At 40.5% G+C, this 24128-nt stretch overlaps 1 protein-coding gene across 1 annotated transcript; it reads right to left on the minus strand.

Annotated features, from left to right (window-relative positions):
* Positions 1-588: 588 nt before the first annotated feature.
* Positions 589-19611, minus strand: cyp46a1.2 (cytochrome P450, family 46, subfamily A, polypeptide 1, tandem duplicate 2). The gene is made up of 15 exons (XM_084090314.1): positions 19356-19611; positions 19145-19222; positions 18610-18691; positions 18430-18503; positions 17145-17231; positions 16925-17063; positions 16713-16826; positions 16465-16621; positions 15222-15293; positions 15075-15147; positions 14905-14989; positions 7476-7586; positions 1495-1583; positions 1327-1393; positions 589-1241 (listed from the first exon to the last, which is right to left on the minus strand). Exons 1-15 carry the CDS (start codon positions 19487-19489, stop codon positions 1101-1103), a joined length of 1503 nt encoding a protein of 500 aa, XP_083946440.1. The 5' UTR covers positions 19490-19611; the 3' UTR covers positions 589-1100.
* Between the last annotated feature and the right edge of the window lie 4517 nt (positions 19612-24128).

Genomic DNA, 24128 nt, shown 5'->3' on the forward strand with positions numbered 1-24128 from the left:
ATTTATGATCAATGTTGGAAACAGTTGTGCTGCTTAATATTTTTTTTATAACCTGAGATTCTTTTTTCAGGATTATTTGATGAATAAAAAGTTAAAAAGAACTGTATTTATTTAGAATAGAAATCTTTTGTAACAATATACACTACCGTTCAAAAGTTTGGGAACAATAACTATTTTTAAAAAAAGAAATTAGTACTTTAATTCAACAAGGATGCGTTAAATTGATAAAAGGTGATGGTAACGATTTATATTGTTAGAAATGTTTTTATTTTGAATAAATGCTGTTTTTATGAATAAATGCTGTTAACATTTTACTCATCAATGAATCCTGAAAAAAGTATTCCAAAAAAATATATTAAACAGCACAACTGTTTCCATCATTGATAATAACTGAGTATCAAATCATCATATTAGAATGATTTCTGAAGGATCATAAGACACCAAAGACTGGAGTACTTGCTGATGAAAATTCAGCTTTGCATCACAAAAATAAATTACATTTTAAAATATATTAAAAAAGAGAACCATTATTTTAAATTGTAATAATATTTCATAATATTACAATATTTTTTTTTTTTTTTTTTTTTTTTTAACTGCAGGCTTGATGAGCATAAGAGACTTCTTTCAAAAACATTAAAAATAGTAATGTTTCCAAACTTTTGACTGGTACTGTATTTGATTACATTTTTTATATTTAAAAATAATTAGCGAGAATCAATAAATTATGAATAATTTACTGCCATTGTGTTACTAATCTGTAATCATGAATCATAAAATCAATAGAAAAGTAACTAGTCTGATTATGAGTATTTTAAAAAGTAAAATAATCCAATTACAAGTAGCCTAATTCATTTTGGAATCTGATTACATAATCCAGATTGCATGTAATCAGTTGCTACCCAGCACTGTATATACTCCACATAATGTATTACGAGATGATATAAAACCAAATCATTTTAAAAGTGCGGATAAAGTATCATAGATGAATAGCCTGTTACAACTTCTGTGCTTAGGTTAATGTTTGAATAATACAAGACCATGTTTGCCAAGTAGACACAAGTACACAAGAGCTGACACAAAACAAGTGCCATAAACATGTCCTATGAGCATGGTTTAATGTTGCAGATCACTCCACTCATGGGCCGTAGAGTTCCAGTGTCTTTAATGCTGAAAGACTGTCCTGGAACCAGACTGAACTCAAATCTCTGAAGCAGTTTGGCAAGCACAACTTTAGCCTCCATCTGAATGTAGAAATACGCCAAGTTGTTATGATCACAGCAAATTTGGCACTTGGAAAAACAAATTGCGCAAATGTATGTTTGTTACCTGTGAGAAGACTTGCCCTAGACAGGTTCGTGGACCAAGTGCAAATGGGTAGTAGCAGTAATAAGGCCTTTCAGACAAGAACACAATTTGATATCAGCAGATTTCATGCTATAATGTTTATAACATCCTCATAAAACTCATTTACAGCTTGTCCTCATAATGACTTACTTGGGGGCATTCACATCAAATCTCTCAGGATCAAACTTCAACGGATCTTTGAAAAACTTTTCCAGTCTTTGAGAGACATAAGAACTGAACTGTATGGAAAAAGGTCAAAATGGTTCAAAATAGTCATGTATTCAAATACAATTAAACAAGTAAAATTGATGATGCCATTGCTCAAATTTATTGGAATTATTAAAATAGAAATAAGTCATAATTTACTCACCCTGGTGTTGTTCTAATCCAGTATGCTGTTCTTTCTTTTTCAGACCACAAAAGGAGAAATTTAAGAAAAAAAGTCCTGCTCTGCATCATCCACATAATGGAAGTGAAAAGCGACCAGCATCAAGCAAAGACGCGAAAATATTACAGAATGATCCCATGCAACGTGTCGTGTATCCCACGTGTTCTGAAGGGTTTATGATAGGGTTTGGTAAAAATCCAACCAAAATTTAATGTATTATTTAAAGAAAATCCTGACCTCTGTGCACGACTGCATGTTCATGAGACTCTATTAGTGCCACAGTTCACTCTGACTCGCCCAGAAAAAGCACACAACGCCTAGAAATCTCAATAAAAGTATCAGTGTACTTTCTACACTGAGTTGATGACAGTCAGAAGGACAGTTGACAGATGTGAATGTGAACATGTGAATGTGATAACTTATTAACTTATGTTATAAATAACGGAAATATTCACCTCAGAGAAGAAGGTACATGGATTGTATTTCATTTAGCATTTTTTCCTAGTCTTGATTTCTCACAACTTGGGCCCTATCTTGCACCCAGCGCAATTGACTTTGTACAATGACGCATGTATCATTCCTATTTTGCACCCGACGCACAGCGCACTTTTCCCTCGACAGATGCACATCAGTAAATTAGGGAATGAACTTGCGCTCCCGGGGGCGGTTCAGTGAAAAGAGGAGGCGTGTTCCGGCGCAAAAGTTCCTTGGTGCTATTTTGTAGTTCCAGAAAACAATTCCGCCACAGACCAGGAAAAACCTAGTCTAAAGTCAGTGGTGCGTTTTCAGTGGCGCGTTCATATGCTATTTTAAGGGCGCATGCTTGGCCATAATGTAGCGTGTGCACAACGCGCATACACTTTGCTTCTCTCATCTACACATAGACGCAGCAGTTGCAATTTTTGCAAACCATACATAATTACAAGGAAAAATATTCCACATGAGGGAAATCATTGTGGTGTCCATGAAGATGTGAAAAAATAGGCATAAATCTAGCTTACACATTTACCAAAATTATTATATGCCTGTTTAACCTAAGCTTATTTGGGTGGGTTTCTCCCATCCCCATACAAAGTCACTTCTCTGTCTTTTGAGAAGTGTCGGCCCTGACGAGAACGTCAATCTCTTCGGCTGTGAACCACTCCTGGCGTGCGCGTACTTCTGCATTTAAATATATTCACTATTCAATGCCATTATATGGATGAACGTGAGCGGGACTTTTTTACAAATTCTCCTTTTGTGGTCCGAAAGAGAAAGAAGGGCATATGGCATTAGAACAACACACGTGTGAGTAAATGAGGGTGAACTAACCCTTTTAAGACCCCCTGTGGTCAAAATCAAGCTTTTAATGTTGTTTATATGTCTATGTGGTGTTTTTAATATGATTTAAGACAAACCATGTGTAAATTCATAAGTCAACACCATTGCTGAGTATTTTCTCATTAAAACTGCAGTGAACCAAAGACAGTCTCAAAAGCACGGTTTGAAATCGCTGGTGTTTCTGACGTCACAAACTACCTTGTAACCAATCAGATCAACGTGTGATCGTCAACAAGTGGATCTCTGAGCTGGTGTGAGTGAGTGGAGGCGTGGCTAATTTGCATATTCAAAGAACCGCCTATTCACAGAATCCCCTCCTTGAACTGCCATCTTACCGTGGTGGTGGGGTTTGAGTACCCGAATGATCCTAGGAGCTATGTTGTCCGGGGCTATATGCCCCGGGTAGGGTCAGGTCCTAGGTGACGGGTCAGACTAAGAGCGGTTCATAAACCCTTTATGATAGTATTAAAAACGAGGACTGTGAGGTTGCCCAGCATGGCGCAGCCGGGGCCCCACCCTGGAGCCAGGCCTGGGGTTGGGGCTCGTATGCGAGCGCCTGGTGGCCGGGCCTCCACCCTTGCGACTTGGGGCCGCCCTCCCGTGGGCTTACCACCTGCAGGAGGGACCGTAAGGGGCCGGTGCAAAGTGGATCGGGCGGCAGTCAAAGGCAGGGCCTCGACAACCCGATCCCTGGACAAGGAAACTAGCTCTAGGGACGTGGAACGTCACCTCGCTGGCGGGGAAGGAGCCTGAGATTGTGCATGAGGTTGAGAGGTACCGACTAGAGATAGTCGGGATCACCTCCACGCACACTCCTTGAGAGAGGATGGACTCTTTACCACTCTGGAGTTGCCCGTGGTGAGAGGCGGCGGGCTGGTGTGGGTTTGCTTATAGCCCCCCAGCTCAATCGCCATGTGTTGGAGTTCACCCCGGTGAACGAGAGGGTCGCTTCCCTTCGGGTCAGGGATAGGTCTCTCACTGTCGTGTGCGCCTACGGGCCGAACGGCAGTGCAGAGTATCTGGCCCTCTTGGAGTGGGGTGCTGGAAAGTGCTCCGACTGGGGACTCTGTCGTTCTACTGGGGGACTTCAACGCCCACGTGGCCAGCGACAGTGACACCTGGAGGGGTGTGATTGGGAGGAACGGCCCCCCGATCTGAACCCGAGCGGTGTTCTGTTCTTGGACTTCTGTGCTAATTATAGCTTGTCCATAACAAACACCATGTTCAAGCATAAGGGTGTCCATCAGTGCACGTGGCACCAGGACACCCTAGGCCGGAGGTCGATGATCGACTTTATGGTCGTTTCATCCGACCTCTGGCCGTATGTCTTGGACACTCGGGTGAAGAGAGGGGCAGAGCTGTCAACTGATCACTACCTGGTGGTTAGTTGGATCCGATGGCGGGGGAGGAAGCTGGACAGACTCGGCAGAACCAAACGTACTGTGAGGGTCTGTTGGGAACGTTTGGCCGAGTCCCCTGTCACAGAGATCTTCAACTTCCACCTCTGGCGGAGCTTCGACCGAATCCCGAGGGTGTCTGGAGATACTGAGTCCGAGTGGACCATGTTCTCCACCTCCATTGTCGACAAGGCCGCTCGGAGCTGTGGCCGTAAGGTCTCCGGTGCCTGTCGAGGCGGCAATCCCCGAACCCGGTGGTGGACACTGGAAGTAAGGGATGCCGTCAAGCTGAAGAAGGAGTCCTATCAGGCCTGGCTGGCTTGTGGGACTGAGGCAGCTGACGGGTACCAGAACGCCAAGCAGACTGCACCCCGGGTGGTTGTGGAGGCAAAAAATCGGGCCTGGAATGAGTTTGGTGAGGCCATGGAGAAGGACTACCGGTTGGCCGCGAAGAGATTCTGGCAAACCGTCCGGCGCCTCAGGAGGGGGAAGCAGTGCCCTACCAACACTGTTTACAGTGGAGGTGGGCAGCTGTTGACCTCAACTAGGGATGTCGTCGGATGGTGGAAGGAATACTTTGAGGATCTCCTCAATCCCACCGACACGTCTTCCATTGAGGAAGCAGAGGCTGAGGGCTCGGAGGTGGACTCGTCCATCACCCAAGCTGAAGTCACCAAGGTAGTCACGAAGCTCCTCGGTGGCAAGGCACCGGGGGTGGATGAGATCCGCCCTGAGTACCTCAAGTTTCTGGATGTTGTGGGGCTGTCTTGGCTGACACGCCTCTGCAACATCGCGTGGCGGTCGGGGACAGTACCTTTGGGCTGGCAGACCGGGGTCGTGGTCTCTCTTTTTAAGAAGGGGGACCAGAGGGTGTGTTCCAACTACAGGGGGATCACACTTCTCAGCCTCCCTGGGAATAGGGGTGTAACGGTTCACAAAATTCACGGTTCGGTTCGATACGATACACTTGTGTCATGGTTCGGTTCGGTACGGTTCGGTACGTTTTTGATACAGCAAAAAGAAAGAGAAATTTCCTTGATTAAATTTTATTATTCTTTTTTTATTAAAACCAACAAGTATGATAATTTTTTTTTACTTTGAGCAATTCTAGAGCTATAATTGACTCTCCTTAGGAGCATATAAAACAAAACAGCTCCTTGGAAAAAATGAAATGTAATATTGTAGTAGTTATTTCAAAGGTTTAATTTATTTCAGATTTACATTTGAGGGCAGCAATTGTATTCATAATGTCAAAATAAAACCGACGTAATGTTACTTGAAGGTATTATAGCCTACTATTCCTGCCAAACTTCCATGGTTGCAGTTAGTGTTACTACAGTAAATCCATGGTGAATGTTGCTGATCTGTGGACACTGGATAGCTTGTTAATGGCACAATGTTTCTTCCTGGTTTCCACGTCAGTGCTGTTTGATCCGTTAATAACGGAGAAATGTGAATGTTTCTCACTAGATCTCGCAGCGATGTTATTACTTCTGTGGCGAATTCAAATGCTTTCTTTACTGGATCTCTTAACGCTGTGTAGTAACAGTGTCGCATGATCACGATCGGCTCACGCTGCACTGGTCCAAACGGTCCTTCAACCACACGTCCGCTTGCATTACGTTTGCCATTTTATGTTGGGCAATGTTGTGGTCACGCCGGCGTCACATTATGAGCGTGCTTGCCACGCGCAACGCGCCTACATTTGAAATAACGAAATTTTGGTCGGCAGGAAAAATGGTCCAACGAACCGTTCGGTTTGAAAATGCGTACCGAAAACCGAACCGAAAGCCTCGTACCGAACGGTTCAATACGAATACGCGTATCGTTACACCCCTACCTGGGAAAGTCTATGCCAGGGTACTGGAGAGGTACCACGCGATTTCGTCTCTGCTTTTTGTGGATGATGTTGTCGTGTTGGCCTCATCAAACCAGGAACTTCAACATGCACTGGGATGGTTTGAAGCCGAGTGTGAAGCAGCTGGGATGAGAATCAGCACCTCCAAATCCGAGGCCATGGTTCTCAGTCGGAAAAGGGTGGCTGGCCCACTTCAGGTTGGTGGAGAGTTCCTGCCTCAAGTGGAGGAGTTCAAGTATCTCGGGGTCTTGTTCATGAGTGAGGGAAGGATGGACTGGGAGATTGACAGACGGATCGGTGCAGCTTCTGCAGTAATACAGTCAATGTACCGGTCTGTCGTGGTGAAGAAAGAGCTGAGCTGCAAGGCGAAGCTCTCGATTTACTGGTCAATCTACGTTCCTACTCTCACCTATGGTCATGAGCTGTGGGTCATGACCGAAAGGACAAGATCACAGATACAGGCGGCCGAAATGAGCTTTCTCCGCAGGGTAGCTGGGAATCCCTTAGAGATAGGGTGAGGAGCTCGGTCACTCTGGAGGAGCTCCGAGTAGAGCCGCCGCTTCTCCACATTGAGAGGGGCCAGCTGAGGTGGCTTGGGAATCTGTTCCAGATGCCTCCTGGAGGCCTTCCCGGGAAGGTGTTCCGGGCTTGTCCCACCGGCAGGAAACCCTGGGGAAGACCTAGGACACGCTGGAGGGATTATGTCTCCCGGCTGGCCTGGGAATGCCTCGGTGTCCCCCCGGAAGAGCTGGAGGAAGTGTCTGGGGAGAGGGAAGTCTGGGCATCTCTGCTTAGACTGCTGCCCCCACGACCCGGCCCTGGATAAGCGGAAGATGATGATGATGATAGAACCGCGTATACTAAATGAGTCAAGGGTGTAGAGTTACATTCAAGCTATTATAAGGCATGAAGACATTTTTTTCAAGGAAAAAACATTTACATTAGTAATTTTGGTGATCAAAGATGAGTTTTAAGGGATACAATTATTGACTACAGGGGGACTTTAACTAAAATATTATATTTCCAAACAATGTTGAAGATTTCTTTCTATCTCCATTCAAGTAGACAGGAGCTGTACTTATATAGCTAGAAATAGCTTCCCCAGCCAGGTATCACACTGGCCACAGAGTGAACAGACCAGCATTACTGGGAATCTGGCAATACTCACAGCAATAGAGCAGCCGCCTGGGACTTTCAGCCCATCTATAACCATGTCCTCATGCAACCAGCGATTGGTTCCTGGAGCAGTGGGGTACAGTCGCAGTGTTTCCTTTAAGACCTAATACATTGAGTCAACAATACAAAGACCATTGTAGAGAAATGGATACAGAACCATTTGTGTTTGTGGCATAAAATACCATCTCTGAAGACCAGGGGTGTCCAATCCTGTTCTTGGAGATGTACCTACCAGCAGAGTTCATTATCCAACCGTGATCCAGCACACCTGTCTGTAATTAACAAGTGCTCCTGAAGATCTCAATTAGCCAGTTCCGTTGTGTTGGATCAGGGTTAGAGCTGAACTTTGCAGGAAGACAGATCTCCAGGAACGATCCTGGTTACTTGACTGTAACCCTGTTCCCTGAAAAACCAGAACGAGATGCTGCGCTGCTTAGCGCATTGGGAACGTCTTTAATCGTGAACAGCTGTGAATATTGTGTTTAACACGTCAATAGAATTGACCCGGAGGAAATATAGCTTTGGTCGATGACGTCATTGGCACGCACCCGCGACACAAGGCTATAAATAGATGTGCCACAGGTGCATCGTCAGGATAACGTTTTCAGGGAACAGGGTTACAGTCAAGTAACCTGGATCGTTCCCTTTCAAAAGCTACAATCGATGCTGCGCTGCTTAGTGCATTGGGAACGAGAATACCCACGCCACCGTGCTTGAAGGTGTCTGGACCCCTTACGGTTGTGTAGGTAAACCCTGAGAGTGGTGGGGCATGTGCCTGTTGATAATTTTTCCTGCAGGAAGTCCAGAACTGAAGCAATCTGGCAGTTGACCAGATCTGCATTATGTAAAACACACCACCTTTCAAATACACCCCATTTGCTAAAATAACTCTTTCTAGTGGAGGAAGCCCTAGCACTTAGAATGGTCTCAATAACGTCAGGCCCAGTGTCTCTCAATTGGTACCCATCAGGGGCCAAACATGAAGGTTCCACAGGTTGGGCCTGGGATGGAATATCGCGCCCTCCACCTGAGATAGAAGGTCCCTCCTCTCCGGAATCAAGCCGTCGAGACGAGATATTATCTCCGAGAACCATAATCTGTTCGGCCAACACGGCGCTATCAGTAAGAGGCAAGACCCTTGTTGGCGAACTCTGGCTAGAACTCCTGGGAGCAGAGAAACAGGAGGAAACACATTCAGGCACATCTTGGGCCAGACCAAGTGGGGCTGTGTGACTCAGAGAGAAGTAGAGGGGACATTGTGCTGTCTGATGGGAGGCGAAGAGATCCACCTCCGCTTCGTAAAATCTGGTCCAAATCTGTTTCACTACTTCTGGGTAGAGTTTCCATTCCCCCATCGGTAGTTTCTGTCTGGACAGTAAATCTGCTGTGATGTCCTGGAATGTAGACTGCCCTGAGTGACAGGAACTTGTCCTGGGCCCAGAGAAAAATCTTATTTGTCCGGTGAGTAATGTAGATGAACTGCTGCGCTTGTGACAGAGTCACAGTGCATGTTTAACTGAAAGAACGAGCAGAGAGAGAGACTAGGTCGCGCGCTCTCTCTCTCTCTTCGGAGCCAGGCGAAAGTGTAAACAAGACTTCACCGTCTCCAAACTAAGCGCTGTCTTGCTCTCTCTCCCTCGCACATATTAATCAAAATAAATCGACGCGGTGGTAAAAGGTCGGAAGACCAAAGTTTCATGTAGAGCATTCTGAGATTTTTTTTCCCCCTTAATTACCGCTGGGTGTGAATTGTGCTAAATAAGTTGTTGCCTTATCTTCTCTGAAAAGCGTCCCAGACATTCAGCTGACATAAAACAACACTTTAATTAAACGAAAAAAACTATCCAGTGATGAAATGTTTTCTGTGTTGACACAAATCTTGGATGTCCATGTCCTAACTGCTGGGATAATCACACAACGCACACACGTCCAATTCGCGAACTAATGACTCCTTTGAACGATTAATTTTAATGAATGGTTAAAACAACTGATCTTTCCAACAGTGAACTCAGGAGACGTCTGAATCGGTGTATAATCAGTAACACTTTACAATAAGGTTCTATTTATTACATAAATTACATAAAAAGTACAGTTTGCTTACTCAAGCTTAAGCTTTAAAATAAATAAAACCCCTTGTTTTTTTTGAAAAGCATATGACTACATTTTTCCACACAGTGCTATCAAGAATCGATAAGAGAATCGTTAAAGAACCTTTGGTTCAACCTTTGGCATCTCCGTATACCCCCGCGACTTAGACAGCTCGTCATGGAGGTCCTCGAAGAAGGGGAGAGACTGATGTTGTGGTCCCTCCCCCCTGCCACTGGACAGAAACCTATCCTCTAGCTCAGTGGATCAGAATCGTCAGTGGCATTATTATTATTGATAAAATCTTATCATTTCCCATCCCTATGTGAAGACGGTAAAATTATAATCAAACATTAAAGAACATACATGTTTTTAAAAGTTTTTATAAGAGTTAAAAGTTTAAAATATTTTGCTAACATGAGGTCTTGTCACTGTCAGTCTTTTTACATCAGTGCAAAACTAGGTTATGCAGATTAAGACCATCAGCATGCATTGATTAATCCCATGGCATGTAGCAAAAAAAAAAAAAAAGGTGCGACCAAATCATGCTGGTGCGACCAACTGAGAAAGTTGGTAGCACCAGTGCAAGTGGGTCTTGAGATTGATTATACTTGTCTAGGTGGGTCCTAGAATGAAAAAGTTTGGGAACCCCTGCTCTAGCTTACTATGTTTGGGGGTCTCTTGTTCGCGTGGCCAGTCAAGCTGTAACCTGGCCACCGCATGAGTAACCACCTCGAGCAATTCCTCGACAGATTTACTTTCGCGAGAGGAACGCTCAGAGGTAGGCTGCTCGAAGTCCACAGACCCAAGAGATATATAGTCACCCGCCTCGTGAACCGAAGAAGCACCGGAGCGCGCTTCGGGATCACGAGAGGGGACGTCTGGATCTGGTGATACAGCAAGCGATAGGGAAGGATCCGTCTCTTGCTCATCATTCAGATCCATGGGGGAGCTCTACGATGGTAATGTGGGTGCGGTTTGTAAATAATTTAGGCGAGCATGCAGCATCTTAACAGTAAATAGTTCACAATGCTCGCACTCGCCATTCTCCAAAACCAAAGCCGCATGCTCCTCCCCCAAACAAACAAAACAGTAATTGTGTGTATCCAAGTCTGACATAGGATGTGTTGTAAAGTTTTCTTTGTTCGAAGCAGAGACCAGTGAGACAGTCGGGATCGCGTTCAACAGAAGTTGTTCTTTATTGAGAACTCCACTGTACGCGGCTGTAGAAACTTCCAACATGATCTAATCTAACATAACTTTACATGGTATCTTATAGGCATTTTAGGAGGAGGGACTTTTGGGGGTGGAGACAAATTCAAACAAAACATGTAAATGAGTATACAGGTTAAGGTAACACCCTAGACTGAGGGTCTAGCCAATCCTAATTCAATCAGCATAAGGCTCCAAGGGCCATTTGGGTCCGAAAGCCATTTGCAGAACAAAAGCTGAGATTCTCAGTGAATCATTTGTGTGCTAATCCCATCAGTTCTGAGTGATACTGGGACTCAAAGAGCCATTAAAGACAATGAGGAGAAAACAGGAAAGGCAACTTTGCTGAGCAGAATCATTATCTTACCCTTAAACACTAAATACAATATTCTTTACTGTGATGTTATGTAAGGAAGCATATTTGAAATAGATTCTTAAATTTGAATCCTTCAGTCCCCTCTTTGAGAGTTCTTAAAAACTCTCACAAAAATACAAATTTAGACACATAAAGTTCATTCTTGTAACTGGTGTAAGTTACAGGCACATATAACTTGCTCTGTGTTGTTCATCTGTAATTGCATGCTGACACAGAAACAAAACATGCAATTTAGGGTCCGTGAATTTTCTGCGTTGTGTATTTTTCATTTTCTTTTGTGATAGTTCGTTCAGCAGTGGGTCTGGTTGTCTTCTTGAGGTTGGGGCTTTATACGCAGATGAGACGGTCGTTGCATATGGATCTCGGAAAAGCCATCAAGTTTTATCTGCACACTGTAAGACAGAAAACAGAAAAACAGAGAGCAGTATTTCTTCAAAACACTACGGTTGTAGCAGTTTAAACACTATGGTTCTATCGTTTTCAGAGTCTACTGTTGTCGTTTCATTCTTTCCCTATTTCTTAATTTATTTGACACCTATGGACCAGTGAGGTAAGGATGGACTAATGGTTGGGAAGGGCCTATAAGGGAATCTTCACCACAGGGTTGGCCCCCGAAAGCCTGTTGCTTCCAGTTCTTCCTGGGCTCCTCACTGTCCGTGTCCTATTCTGTCCCTGTGTTGTGTACACACTGTACAGTGTGTGAGAAAATTGGCACATTTCCATTCTCCAGTGAAACATCAGTCCTAATAAACATCATTAACAGAGGATGGTGTCTGATTGTAGTGTTCTGCAGTAACATTTAAGGCTGTGAGTATACTGAATGTCCCCCAAACAAAAGCTGAGACAGTCACTTTCCTTTTGTTCTATTAAACAAAAATAAGTCTTTCATCTTTGTTGTGAGTTACTGGGGAAATTAAGCACTCACAGCCTAAATGGTTAACACCGTATCAAGTTGCCCCACGAGTTTAACGAGGAGGGGAGGGGCTGCTTCAGAATATCAAGCAGGCTAAGCAGAAGCTGGTTAACCTTGTTAACTTGTCTTAAGTTATTTTTGTTTTTTCTACATTCTTTTCCAAAATGTCTGTGCTTGCCACAGTAAGAACAACTGGCTTCTCTAGGACTTTTGCGTTTCTGTTTCTCTGAATTGACCTTAAAGGATGCTGCTGCAATTTTTACTCTTGCCTTGACATCAGAGTCTCTTTCCCAAGTAGCTAACTTGTCCAAGTTGCTTTGCAGGGTTCTACTGGACCATGTTAGTTCTAAGTAAGGCAAGGCCTTTTTATGTTCTGACAGAAGACCCTGAAACCATGCGCGAACTAGGGGACCATTATCACCTAGCACCTTCTCTGAAGTGTCAGCAATTCCGCTGTAAGCGGCAGCGGTCTGACAGAACCTCTCAGTATATTCACTCACAGTTTCTTCTTTCTCTTGTACACAGCTAGTAACTCTCGACCAATCGATTTTGGGTCCTAAGATATTCTTTAGAATTTTCAAAACACCTTCTCTCAAATCGCCTTTACTGACATGTTGCAGTTCGGAAGTAACAGCAGACTCAAAATTGTTGAATTCAGATTCAGTTAGAATTTGTGACATCAGCTGTGTGACTTCCGGCAACGACATGTCGTAAAGATGCATTTTACTGAACAATGCTCTTCTAAATTCAGAAAAATTTGTGCGTGCTGAGGGTAAACTCTGGGAGAGTCTATCTATATCCTTAGGACCTAAAGATGTTTTGGCAACCGTTTGTATTTGGACAACAGAAGAGTTCGGAGTAACACTTTTAGTTCCCTGAGATCTTCTCCTAGCCCCACAAACCTGCACTGAATCTACAGGCTGATCAGTTACTGATTGGATGGCTACATTTGTTTCAAAGAAAGCTTTTAAGTCAGGATAATTGTTATCAGGCTGACTAACTTCTTCCACATCAGTTTTTTCTGCATCTTTGTTGCGGTTTACTTTCTTAGTCAACGAAGATATTCTAGCACGGAGCTCTTTGATCTGTTTCTCTAGCTCGGAGTTGCACTTAGACTGTTCTGTAGCTAGGGTTAAACCAAATTCTCTGTGACAACAGATAAAACTTTTCACACTGTTCTTGCGAATACTTTCTCCTAGTACCTTCTTACAATCTTCAATTGACCAAACTTTGCCTGGATCAATGCCAAATTTCTTTGTTAAATTCAATCTGACTTCCTCAGTCACGATTGAGTCCATGTGCTCTGATAACAAAGACTTGAATTCACTATCTGTCCAAAAAGGTGTAATCTGTCTAGTACTTTTCCTAAACATTTTGTGAATTTCTGTTACCACAAACAAACACTAAAAAAAACTTCTCTCTACTGTCTTGCAAACAGAGGGTACAATCTTATTAGCACATGAGGCTAAATCTAATTCTAAAGCTAATTCTCTAGCTTACAGATACGTCTTCTCTAGCAAGAGCATACACACAATATTAACATGTAACTGTTAATCTTCCCTGCCATCAACAGAGGATCAATTTCATCTCTAAAAGAAAACTTTTTAGAGGCTTATCTTTAGTTAACCAAACTCTACAGCTGTTCGTTAACTACTTCTCTGAACGGCGCAGAGGAAAACATTTGTACTGGTCTGCATTGGTTCTTTGAATGGAGTGAAACTCACCGAGTCTTTGGTTGTACAGAAAACATTCGTCTGGAACTCAGTCAGCTTTGTTGAGATCTTTGAGCTTGAAGTTTTCAATCTGGAGGAAGCTTGAAGTTTTAAGATTCAGTTCTTTGAGTTTCCTTCTTCTCCATCCGGGTCACGGCACCATCTGTTGTAAAGTTTTCTTTGATCGAAGCAGAGACCAGTGAGACAGTTGGGATCACGTTCAAACAGAAGTATTCTTTATTGAGCGCGGCTGAGGATTCGTCCAACATAATCTGACTAACATAACTTTACATGGTATCTTATAGGCATTTTAGGAGGAGGGACTTTTGGGGGTGGAGACAAATTCAAACAAAACATGTAAATGAGTATACAGGTTAAGGTAACACCCTAGACTGAGGGTCTAGCCAATCCTAATTCAATCAGCATAAGGCTCCAAGGGCCATTTGGGTCCGAAAGCCATTTGCAGAACAAAAGGTGAGATTCTCAGTGAATCATTCGTGTGCTAATCCCATCAGTTCTGAGTGATACTGGGACTCAAAGAGCCATTAAAGACAATGAGGAGAAAACAGGAAAGGCAACTTTGCTGAGCAGAATCATTATCTTACCCTTAAACACTAAATACAATATTCTTTACTGTGATGTTATGTAAGGAAGCATATTTGAAATAGATTCTTAAATTTGAATCCTTCAGATGAGAACATGGAGGGACACAACGCTTACTCTTTTGTTGACTAATTTTTTACTTGTATAAACTCTTTTATAGACGTTCAGAGAAAATGAGAATTTCTGCACACTGCCAGTTGGAAACTAATTCCTTACAAAGATCTGTAGTCAGATATAAAGAGAGAGAGAGAGTTTGTGCACACATGCACAAAATGGCCTCTGAAGACAAAAGACCTGACGATGCACCTGTGGCTCATTTATTTATAGCCTTGTGTTGCAGGTGTGTGTTGATGATGTCATCGACCGAGGCTATATTACCTCCGGGTCAATTCTATTGACGTGTTACACACAATATTCACAGCTGGTCACAATTAAAGACGTTCCCAATGCGCTAAGCAGCGCAGCATCGATTGTAGCTTTTGAAAGGGAACAGGATTGGGCATCCCAGCTGTAGACCAACCTGAGACAAGTAAGTGAATTTTCCAAGGTCTTCATATGAAATGTCTCTCTTTATCCCAAGAACTTCATCCACTTCTGCTTTAGCCCTGGGAATGAAAAGAAATTCAAACTGGAGCATTGTAATACAATTCAATGTGGAATAGGTCCATATTTCCATATTTTATTGTTTACCGTTTATATATCTCAGGATGTCTCCCTAATTCCATGACTGCAAACGAGAGCTGATTTGCTGTTGTCTCTTGCCCTGCAAAATAATCAAGCACTGTTAATATTGGCAGGGGTTTTTATGAGCAAATATCAAACAAAGCTGTAACTCACCAGCAATGAAGAAAGTCACGAAATTGTCCAACATCAGCTCATCATCTTTAGCGTTAGTAACATTTTCCTCCTCTGCAGCAAAAATGGAAAGTGTTAAATAGTTAAAGGAGAACTCCGGTCAATTTTAACATTGAGCTCATTTTTGCGTAAATTTGGAGTGCTGTCAATACAGAGAACAACGACAAAAATCGGTGTTGCCTACACCATGTTATCCTCTTTTTAAAATTTGCAAATTTGTTTAAAACTTGCCCCATTGAAGTCAACAGGGTGCAAATTTTAAAAAGAGGACACCGATTTTTGTCGTTGTTCTCTGTATTGACAGCACTCCAAATTTACAAAAAAATTAGCTCAATGTTAAAATTGACCGGAGTTCTCCTTGAAGTAACTCTACCAGTGTTGTGTTGAATATGTTATTATTAGGGCTATTAACTGATTCAAATTTGGAATGAAATTAATTACATGATATGCTGATTAACCACTTTAATTCCCTGATATACTTAAGGCAAAATCGAAGAACAAACAGGTGTGTATACTGCTGTATGATATTCATTTGAATTTATTTACCTTTTTAATTTGTATGTGCAGAATTTTTTTATGTGCAGTATTTTATTTATTTTTTAGTTTGATTGTAGAATGTTTGAAAGTTTAGTATGCTAATTGTTATTTATCTGTATATTTTTGTTGAAAAAAATTTTGTTGAAAAAAACATCCCGCGCTGAAAATGGCCCCCACTCTGGCCCGTGTTGATCTATGTAAACATTTTAGATGGACATGGACATCTTTAGTCGTTAAGTTGCATATTGCACCATGAAAGCTACGTTTTTAATACAATGTGTCAAGTTAAAGTACATGCAGTTTAATTTTTTTTTTTTTTTTTTTAAATGTGTCCTTTCTGTGATCTTTGGCCAACTTGTATTTGAACTTGAACTGCTCCAATGGTAAATTATTTACCAATTTTTACAGATTTAGTTTAACTTTTTTAAATGTGTCTGGTTCCTGTTCCTTTTGGTTGCATTTTTTCACTTTTTGGCATTGTATTTGAACTTTTTTTTTTTATTGTTCAAATGTTAAATTACTTATCAAATTTTCACACTTGTTAGGTTTAACCGTGGTATGGTATGATTAAATGGTTAATTTAAGCACATTTTAAAATAATTAATTACAATTTTTATAATATGCAGCCCATTTAAAAGTTACCTGTACAACAAATGGAAGAAGGAAAATACACTTGAGACCCACATACCTGCCGTTCTGAGGATTTGTGTGAGAATGTCTTGGGGTACATCTTCTCCATTTTCTACTGCTGTCTTCCTGTTTTGTATCCATTTTTGTCCTGTTTTACGCAGGAGTTCAGCTGCATCTTTAACTTGCTGTATAATCTTCCAATTTTTGGGAAAAAGCTGAGGTCCCACATTTAAAAAATAAAAACAGATTATATTACATTAACCATACTACTTTAGGGTGACATAGGCAATTTGGTTAGATTCTTACTCTAAAAAATGGGTCCCTGAGATCCAACACCATGCCTTTTAAACACAGCTCTACTGCATTCTGGAAGGGGCTGTCAGTTTGCATCAAGAAATTCAAATCAACACCGAAAGCCACCTGTGGATGAAAACATGACTACTAAGCATTGATCAACAGCTGATTTGACTTTCCTTGTATTAGGCTTTCCCTCGGATTAGCAGAAAGGAAAGTGAAACCTTGCAAATGACATCGAGTGTGACACAGTTGACCAGGTCGTGCATGACGGCAGGAGTTTTTGTCTCAGCCATTTCCTCCAGCTTTTCCATTAGGCGCTCCGACATCTCGTTAAAAGTGCCCATCGAGCCTCGTAAGTATCTAACGAATGAGACTGCATCAGCTGAGGTGCATCTGTATCACAGATTTCAGTATATCAGAGATTGTCTGTATTTGACTCACAAGCTGCTAAAGGCAGGATCCATGATGCGACGCTGCCTGTACCAGGTGTCATGGTCCGCAGCCGTAATTAGCCCGTTCCCCAGGAACCTGAGAAGATTGAGTCATGTGACTTATTCAACTGTAAAGTCACCACTGGCAAAGCAAATCCCATAAAATATTCAAATGCGAATATGAATTAAGCCGCAGTCACACTAGACTTTTGAGGATGCAAAATTTATTCTATACATATTTTTTAAAACATACATTCAACATATAACAAATAATAATAAATACAAAATGTAAAAATAGTCTACAGTCTACTCCACCTCCCCTCAAAACTGCAAACCTGCAGCTTTAAAGTGTGAGTTCTCTGAATACCTTTGAAATAAGCCAAAGGTATTACTGAGCATATACTTTTTACTCAAATATAATACACTTATGGTATATTGCTTGTATGTTTCTAAGACACTTGCAATGAATTTGTAATTGTAACACATATAAAGCACACTTTAATATCACTAATCAAGCATGTAATTAGTCCCTACACAGGCATATACTTAAAATATACTAAGAATACTTGAAGTTGTTCCAATTTAGCACACAAAAGTACACTAAAAATGTATGCTTTACTACAATTTAATTACAACTAAAATATACTTAATACAAAATGAGTTGTTCCAAAATAGCACATTCAAGTTAATTAATCATTAACACACTTGAAATATACTGAATTAGTCTGGCTGCAAGTATACTTAGGTTTTTTTTTTTCACCAGGGAAAGCATCTAGTATTAGCCAAAAGTGATGTTCGGCTGAGGAAAATTCTTCACCCTTTGTTCAAAAATTACTACAAATTGTTAAAGATTTTGTAAACATATTGTCGAGTTGTGCAATGAAACATGCCAAATTGTGCAGCCATAATTTTGCCCAAGCTGTCATACAAAGAAATTATGAACACATGCAATAACAAGAAAAACAACAATATATGAATAACTGAATATAGCATTTTGTTCTTCCCTCATATTTAAATCCCTTCATATTTAGATGTTTTTATCAAACTTGTATTGTCATTAAAAACAAACATCCCCTCCAGACATCACTTTTTGCCACTACTGTAGATGATTTTAAAGCTATCGGACTAAATACAGCATAGCTCAGATTTTGATTTCATGGGGCCTCTACCATAAAAACTTCTAGATGATAGTAGTAATGTGCCTTAGTGTAGCACACTGCTATCAATATAGAGATACTGACACTAGACTTCACCTAGCAATGCTATGACATATCCAGAAAAAACAAGGAACAAACCTTTTTCCAAACAAGTTAAAGAGGCGTTTGTAGACAAAAGGATCTTTGAGATATTTAGGTGACATCAGGATTGTCTACAATAACAGGGCAGAGATTTTTTTATTATTAGATTTTGTGGCTTATTCTGATACAATTTTTTCTTTTCTTTTTTAATAAAGAAATAAAAGATTAAATATTTACCTTTGTAGCCTCAGGACAATAAACCATGATCATGACATAATGAAAACTGTACATCCTGTAGACAGGGCCATATTTCTCTCCCCTTAAAAACAAGAACATGGTCACATTGGCGAGAAGAAATTTTTACCAAATTTCCCCTAGAGGATTAATAAACACTATATCCATATAGTTTTTCAGAAGCTTACATGCTAGAAGATGGCTTAATATTTCTCTATATTTCAATAACGTTCAGAAGTTTTCTTCTGAAAAAATATATAAAATTACATTAAATCATTTGACTTAGAGTACAAATATTAAACAAATCACACACACACACACACACACAGAGAGAGAGAGAGAGAGAGAGAGAGAGAGAGAGAGAGAGAGAGAGAGAGAGAGAGAGAGAGAGAGAGAGATATGCGATGTCACTACCTATGTGATATTACGTAACAACTGACACGTTTTGTAGTTGCAAGGTCAAAACAACAAGATATTACTCTGGCAAAAAAATAAAAATTGCTAATAATCTGTGTTTATACAAGAGTTTTGTTCTTACCATTGAAGAAAATGGTCGTGCACAAGACTTTTCGATTTCATTGCTCTTCTGAAAGATGGTATATGCCCCAGCAGAAAACTGTCAGAATATCAGTTTTCATGTTAATTTATCTCAGCTTTGATCATATACTGACAAATACTGACTTACTGCAGTACCGTTATATAGTTGTATCAAACATTTATATAGAGAACACATTCATAAAGTTTCTTACTTATCTCTTGGAGGTCCAGGTATATGATCATATTTCTGATGAACATGTCTTACATACAGACAATATGCAATAAATGCACTGAAAACAGCAGCGAGCAGGTAAAACATCATAAAGGAGACCCATTCTGAGATCATGATGGTTCAGTACAGTAGCTCAGTGTATAATGTGCGTCTGCTTACCTACAAATGCTTAAAAAAAAAAAAAACCTACAAATGATTTAATTTCCGGGTCTCTGGAACTTGTTCTGAACGGTTGTGGACAATAGAGGGCAGTACACACACATACACAATGTAAGGTTGAGGCGAGGGTAAAAACGTCTACAATTTTATTTAAAGACCCAAACTGAGCAAAAATATGCAATTGTAAATTATTTTTAAGCCCAAAAAGATGAAATTCTGATGGCTGGCAATGTAAATCAATGAGCCAGATCACTAAAATAAAATGCAAATAAATATCACCATATATCCCGATAATAGGCTATGTAAGATGATATTCAAATGCATATATTTATGATCAGAGCTCTGTAGTTTTTATTGTGAGGGACAAAACAGATAATGTACAAATAAACTTTCCTCAAAAAGCTCAAAGTGTTATGTACTTGACTAAAAAATAACGCATGTATGGCTCAAGTAAACCTACATAGGTTCAGTCCAGTCCAGTCCAGTCAAGTAAATGTTCATCTTGAAATATAGGCTATACTAACAAAAGCTATATTATAAAATGAAGCAAACTAAAAGGCTTTGTACCTGTTAAAAATGATAAACTGTCAATCCGACATCAGAAGGCTTCTGGTAGATTGCGTAGCTAACAGCTTTTTCAGAAATGTTTTGATCATGTTGACCATAATTTGTGTATCAAATAAGACAGTAGGCTTTATAGGATCAAAACCTAGCTAAGTTATGAGCTAGGTGTTTGAAACTAGATTTCAAAACCACTGCTCAAGAAAACATTTGTGTAATGAGATTTTTGACCTAAAGCCTAATCATTAGTCATTTAAATCAATTTTACATATCTGCAGCAGCAAATATCAGAATCAAATGATAATGTACTGGTATGAAATGAAAGATCTAATGAACTGGTTTTTAACCTGGATTTTTGGTTCAATTTATCCTACAGATTTATCCTACACAGGGGATATACTCCAATGAGTTGAACACATCCTCTATCTGTGCTAGAAAGAATCACCACAGTTCTCAGTCTTCAAACAGCCAGTTAATTGAAAAGAAAGCTGAAAAAAAGGCGGTTGAATGCTATAATCGGGTTTAAAGCATGTGTGGCTTGTATCACTTCCATCTGTGGTCTCGGTGGGTGGCAGACTGCACAGGAGTACTGAAGGGGCTCCACAGACACACACACAGAGTGTGTTTTAGATCCCTGTGGCCCTGAGAGAGCAAACAGCACTGCAGACATCAGTGCTGGCAGGGTGCCTGAGCCCGCACTTCTGATGTGGATCAACCATTTGTTACTTTGTCATTGTGTTGCATTATGCCAGCATTTTTCACACTGGTAATACTGGTAATTGTAAAATACTGGTGGATTTTGAAAGTAGCCTTTCGAAAAATGGACATTTATGTACATTATTTTATCTTTTCATCCTGAAATAACAGGAACTTTTACAGACCTTTTTCGACAGACAACATCTTAAGGCCCAAGTAATGTTGTAGCAGACCTCCAGTATAATATCTTATGGTGACCCATTTGCAAATGATTGGATAAGTCAATGGATTTCTAAGATCTGTATTGAAGAACAAGATCCTTGAGATTTCTCTGCAATCTTAATCCTATGGATTTTTGTTACCTTGCTCTTTGACCCCCTAATCCCTGCCTAAGAACATACTGACAGACATGACAACATGCAAAAAAGCCTCTATCTATCTATCTATCTATCTATCTATCTATCTATCTATCTATCTATCTATCTATCTATCTATCTATCTATCTATCTATCTATCTATCTATCTATCTATCAACCAGAGAGCAAGGGCTGTATACTTTTAAAAGAAACTTTCCCCCACACTTGTGTAACTCCCTAAAAAAGTAACTATTTGCGTTACTTTTTATGGAAAGTAATACATTAACATTAATGTATTACTGTACTGTATTATGTAATACAGTAACATTATGTTACTTTTGCATTACTCTTTCTCAACTGTGCTGGGCTTGCTTGTTTATTTTTAAAAACAAAAAAAGTTATATTTTTGGCAAATGTAAGTGCAAATGCGAAAGGAAATGCAAATTCACGCTTGTACAGTAGCTAAAACAAACCTTCTGGATTGCCGAAGAATGGGATGCAGAAAAAGAAAGTTCAACACTCTTAATTCAGCAATAAAAAATAAATAAAAAATGAAACAAATGTGATGCTTATCTAAAGTTATATCTGCTTATCGGTACTGTTAAACTGGATCAGCAGCAAAGTTAATAAAGTGAGATTAAATACATGAAGTATATTTGTGTAATTTAACATATTTAATTATTGCAGGGTTGTGTAATACTCTGAGTTTGCATTGCATTGTTTTTATTCATTTTGAGGAATACTTAATCTGTTTTTGTGTGAGATGAGTAAATGTGTGCTCACATTTAGTCTCGATAGAACTACAATAACCATCACAGCGCACAACGCCTCTGCATTATTCATGATTTCTCAACAGGAGGACAGGAGAGCTGTCAGTCAATAAACTGAAAAACAAAGTAACTTGAGGTACTTTTTTGAAAAAGTAACTCATAATTGTTTTTGCCATTAGTTTATTAGTTACTTTACTAAGTAATCTGATTACGTAACTTACTTTACTTGTAATGTGTTACCCCAAACACTGGATGTGACGACACGGTTGATTATTTACATCTTCTGCATATGTATTTATGTTGTCAAATTCAAATTCAAATTCTACATTGTGTTTGCCACTCCAATTTAAATCCAATTCAAATTCAGTAATTCTCAGTTCAACTCTGAATGGCACACAACCCTAGCCTGGTAATACCAAACTCTGCTACTTCGCTTTGCTTTGTAGACAGAGTCTGGCATGGCACAATTGAAAAGCGTTTTCTTTCTCGCGGGGGGGCGCTTGTCGGAAGTTTAAAATCATTGGTTACCCGTAAGCCAATCACATGACGTTTGGTTATGGCGTGTGTTATGCGCATGCTCAGCCGCATCTAACTTCCACTTCAAACACATGTATGATGCGAAAACAAAACTATCGAGCGAAATACCGGAGTAAACATGGCTGTGAACGATTTTTGCAGATTATGTGAAGTAAATCTACGCATCCACGGTACAATCAGCATCTACGTCACGGCTCTCAGCCCGCCCTCTGTTCGTTGATTGGCCCGGCCGTCCGAAGGCCGCTGGAAAACTGGGGCATGTTCAAGTTCAAAACCATAGATATCATATATAAACACTAGGGCTGCGTTCAGCCCCGACAAAACGTTGCACAACGTTTTTTAAACAGAAACGGTGATGCGTTGAACACACTGTTCTGATGACGCAAGAGTTGCAACTATGGCAGCTGAGAAGGCCATTCTTTGTGTTCTTTGTGAAGAATTTTCGGAGCCTGATGAAGTCGGTATAAATATGTGTTTAATACTACAAAATATGCCCGATGTTACAGTTACTGCACTTGCCGCCCAGAACAAAAGAGAACATCCCAATCGAGTGAAGGGATTGCTGTAACTGAAATGGAAGCACACACCTAATTCAGACTAAAACACATCTATTTAGCCTCACTGACTTTATTTGTAGTTCATACTGTTTTAATACCCTGTATTTTCTTTCTCATTTTTAGGAAAAACACTTAATTACCATTGTTTATTTCTATACTTGCAATGAAGCTAAAAATATAAACAACTACATCATTATGTTGATATCCTATATTTTTTACAATAAAACTTTCGACAAACATGTCTTCTAATATCCTCAGTTGTTGTGTATACCGAGCTGCACATAGACAGTGGAGCTGCATCAAACAAATTTGTAAATTACTTTCCAACCCATTGTGCAAGTTCACTTTAATACCACGTGCTTTATATATATGTTGCTGCTGATTGGACTGCAATTCTGACACACCCACCAAACAAGAGAAAACGTATCTCAAACCCCGTTGCACACCGGTGCACGCCGTTTCCAGGAAACATGACGTTCAACCCGGAAACCGTAGCAAAACGTTGCGCACCGTTTTGAACTTGAACATGCCCCAGATGTCTTATGGCGCAGTCACTTCCGGCATCACCGTTCGGCCATCTTGTCACAGGCAGGCTTAATGTAAAGTGAATGATCAGCACGCACACAAATCCTCTTATCTCGCTGAAATCTGGACGGATTTACAAACGGTTTGGTTTCTTACAAACGTTATTAACGTGGCTATAATTCCGAATGCTTGAACATGTAAGTTATAATTTTTCATATGTATGCAGTGTATGTATGCAGTGTCATAGCTACATCTCTGACGTTTATAATAAACCAAACCGTTTGAAAATCGGTTGAAAATTGAGCAAGTTATGGTTATTTAAAAGTACATGCACCATTAAACAAGTGAGCGAGCTGCCTGTGGCATGATGGCCGCCAATGTGCTGACGTCGACCTCCATTGGCCAGCAGCGCGCACGAGACATCTAGTGTTTATATATGATATCTATGTTCAAAACGGTGCGCAACGTTTTGCTACGGTTTCCGGGTTGAACGTCATGTTTCCTGGAAACGGCGTGCACCGGTGTGCAACGGGGTTTGAGATACGTTTTCTCTTGTTTGGTGGGTGTGTCAGAATTGCAGTCCAATCAGCAG

This window comes from Abramis brama (assembly GCF_963993115.1).
Source record: "Abramis brama genome assembly, chromosome: 18".
NCBI classification, from domain to species: Eukaryota; Metazoa; Chordata; class Actinopteri; order Cypriniformes; family Leuciscidae; genus Abramis; species Abramis brama.

What these genes read in the sequence shown, in the direction of transcription:
- cyp46a1.2 (XM_084090314.1), bottom strand. Translation starts at nt 19,489, where the DNA reads ATGATCTCAGAATGGGTCTCCTTTATGATGTTTTACCTGCTCGCTGCT. An exon ending in ATTGTCCTGAGGCTACAAAG is followed by an intron (nt 18,504 to 18,609) that starts GTAAATATTTAA and finishes CTGTTATTGTAG; the next exon opens with ACAATCCTGATGTCACCTAA. An exon ending in CGTGACTTTCTTCATTGCTG is followed by an intron (nt 15,148 to 15,221) that starts GTGAGTTACAGC and finishes ATTATTTTGCAG; the next exon opens with GGCAAGAGACAACAGCAAAT.